At 55.9% G+C, this 2,448-nt stretch overlaps 1 protein-coding gene across 1 annotated transcript; it reads right to left on the reverse strand.

Moving 5' to 3' along the window:
• Positions 1 to 262: 262 nt before the first annotated feature.
• Positions 263 to 1,871, reverse strand: LRRC30 (leucine rich repeat containing 30). The gene has a single exon (XM_080684227.1). It carries the CDS (start codon positions 1,848 to 1,850, stop codon positions 945 to 947), a length of 906 nt encoding a protein of 301 aa, XP_080540353.1. The 5' UTR covers positions 1,851 to 1,871; the 3' UTR covers positions 263 to 944.
• Positions 1,872 to 2,448: the final 577 nt, after the last annotated feature.

Raw genomic sequence — 2,448 nt, forward strand, 5'->3', positions numbered from 1 at the left:
TTTTAAACAGGGGCCCAGTTCACTGTCCCTCAGACCGTTGGAGGGCCGGACTATAGTTAAAAAAAAACAAAAAAAAAAACTATGAACAAATTCCTATGCGCACTGCGGGCCCGGGACGAGTAGGCTGCTAAGCAGGACAGGCAGCGGCACCCGGCAGGCCGGATAAATGTCCTCAGCGGGCCGCATGTGGCCCGCGGGCCGTAGTTTGAGGACGCCTGGTCAAGAGGATTGGGAAAGACGGTTGAAACTGCACATTAAAATCGGGTTGTTTTTATTATCTAAAAGCCATCATGAGCCAGTCACTCAGCACCACACGTAAACATGAGCAGCTTGATTGTTACTCTACAGTCATTTGAGAGACAAGTTTCCTCCAATTACCGACCCCCCTCCCCCCGCCCCCAAACTCGAGGGGAGAGCTCTGTCTAACTTGGTCATCGCCAGAAGGGCCGGGCTCCAGCTTGCCCTTTGGTCCCGGGTAAGGCTTGGTCCAGGCTGGTGCAGGAGCGTGTCTTGCTGTTGCCACCTGGCCTCAGGTTGCCAATTCCAGGGTTGGCACCAGATGTTGCCATTGCCCCATACCATACTTGGCACATACTTAGTAAATATTTAACTTTTGAATTCCATTGAATCAGACCTGCTGACCATTGTTCCAAGGGTGGAATCCCATGGCTCCTCAGGAAAATTCAAGCAATTACTTCTCTTTGGAGAAAACCAAAGTCCTGTTTCAATTTATGTTTACAATTGGATGACCATATTATGGGGGTTATTAGGAACATACAGAGTTCAAAGCAAACCCCTGCCTAGAATGCCATTCAACTACAATTTAGCAAATATTAACACACGCCTTGACCAACCGGACAGTAAGAGGAGAAAGCTCAGACTAGAGAAGTACCCAGTGGGCAGAGTCCAGGTGAGTTGGCTGCTGTTCCTGCCTCTGCGGCCACTCAGTTGTGTTTTTTGTCCTTCAGGTAGCTGACCAGCATCTCCAGGCCCCCCTCCACCAGCTCTGGCAGAGGCTTGGATAACGGGTTATGGGAAATGTGGAGCCCTTTGTCCATGGGGTTCCAAGCGATCCTCGCCAGTCTACACAGCAGGTAGAGTTCCTCCGGGAGGGTCTGGATGTCATTGTTGTTCAAGTTCAGCACCTCCAGGCTGGCGAGAAGGCAGAGCGAGCGCGGGAAGGAGTGGATGCTGTTGTTCTCCGCTATGAAGATCTGAAGGCTGCCCAGGCACTGGATGCTCTCGGCGATGTTCTCCAGGCGATTGGAGCCCACGTGCAAGAAATCCAGCTCCTTCAGTGCAAACACGCAGACGGGGATGTGAGCAAAGCAGTTGTTGCTGAGGTTCAGCTTCCTCAGCCGGGAGAGGTCGGCGAAGCTGGCGGGCAGCTGGGAGAGGCGGTTGTGGGACAGGCTCAGGACCTCCAGGCTCCTGCAGGCGCTCAGCTCAGCCGGCAGCTCGCTCAGGCAGTTCATGTTGAGGAACAGCACCCTCAGGCCCTGCAGGAGGCTGAGCTCGGGGGGCAGGCTCTTCAGGTGGTTCCCGCACAGGTTCAGCACCACCAGCCTGCTCAGCCTGCCCACCTCGGGGGGCAGAACCCGTAGCTGGTTGTGAGACAGATTGAGCTTCTGGACCTCGGACAAGCCCCACAGAAAGTCGGGGATGTCCGTCATCCCCTTGGTGACCAGACTGAAGCTGATGTGGCGCATGCCCCGCTTCAGCAGCGACCGGGGGTCCCTTCCCGAGAGCAGGGCATCATCCCACGCGGACAACTTCTGCCTCCTCCGCAGGCACCCCATCCTCCTGGGGCCCTTGTCCTTGGAACCGGCCCTGGACTGCCTGGCCCCCATTTGTTTTTCTCTCCACCCTCTCCCCCTGGTGCCCAAAGGTTGGGATGAGTCCTACCCCAGCTGCTGAAAGCCTGGCTGGCGCGGGCGGGGAGCGCAGGCGGAGGTGAGGAAAGGCCGGCGGGCAGTCCAGGGCGGAGAAAGCTCCCGGAGGGTCTGGGTCAGATGTCCGAGACGCGCGGGACAGGCGGTGAGGTTAGATGGTGTCTCTCTCTGAGCAGCGGGCTGTAATGATATACTCGTCCCTGCGGCTGCTGCGGAACTGAACCCTTCACTCCCTCTGTTTGTTGCAAGGCAGCTGTCACTGTCATTCTGCCCGGGGTTAACCAGGCTGGTGTGTGCAAACAGGTCACAGGGAGGCTTTATGTAACTCTCCCCTCGCAGCTTAGCTTGGGTACCACAGCTGAGCGGGGTGATCAACAAGCCCATCTCCAAAAAGAAGCAAAGGGGAAAAATAAAGCAGGCCACGCAAGCCCACGCTCCATGGTGGCCGGACTCATCAGGGCTCCAGAGCGAAACTGGACTTAATCCTGGTGACAGAGTTTGTTTCCAAAGCTAAGGATCCTCAGATGATATACTCACTCATTTCAACTTTGGTGAG

This window comes from Plecotus auritus, assembly GCF_963455305.1.
Source record: "Plecotus auritus genome assembly, chromosome: 8".
NCBI classification, from domain to species: Eukaryota; Metazoa; Chordata; class Mammalia; order Chiroptera; family Vespertilionidae; genus Plecotus; species Plecotus auritus.

Coding starts and splice junctions, on each gene's coding strand:
- LRRC30 (XM_080684227.1), bottom strand. CDS start 1,850: ATGGGGGCCAGGCAGTCCAGGGCCGGTTCCAAGGACAAGGGCCCCAGG.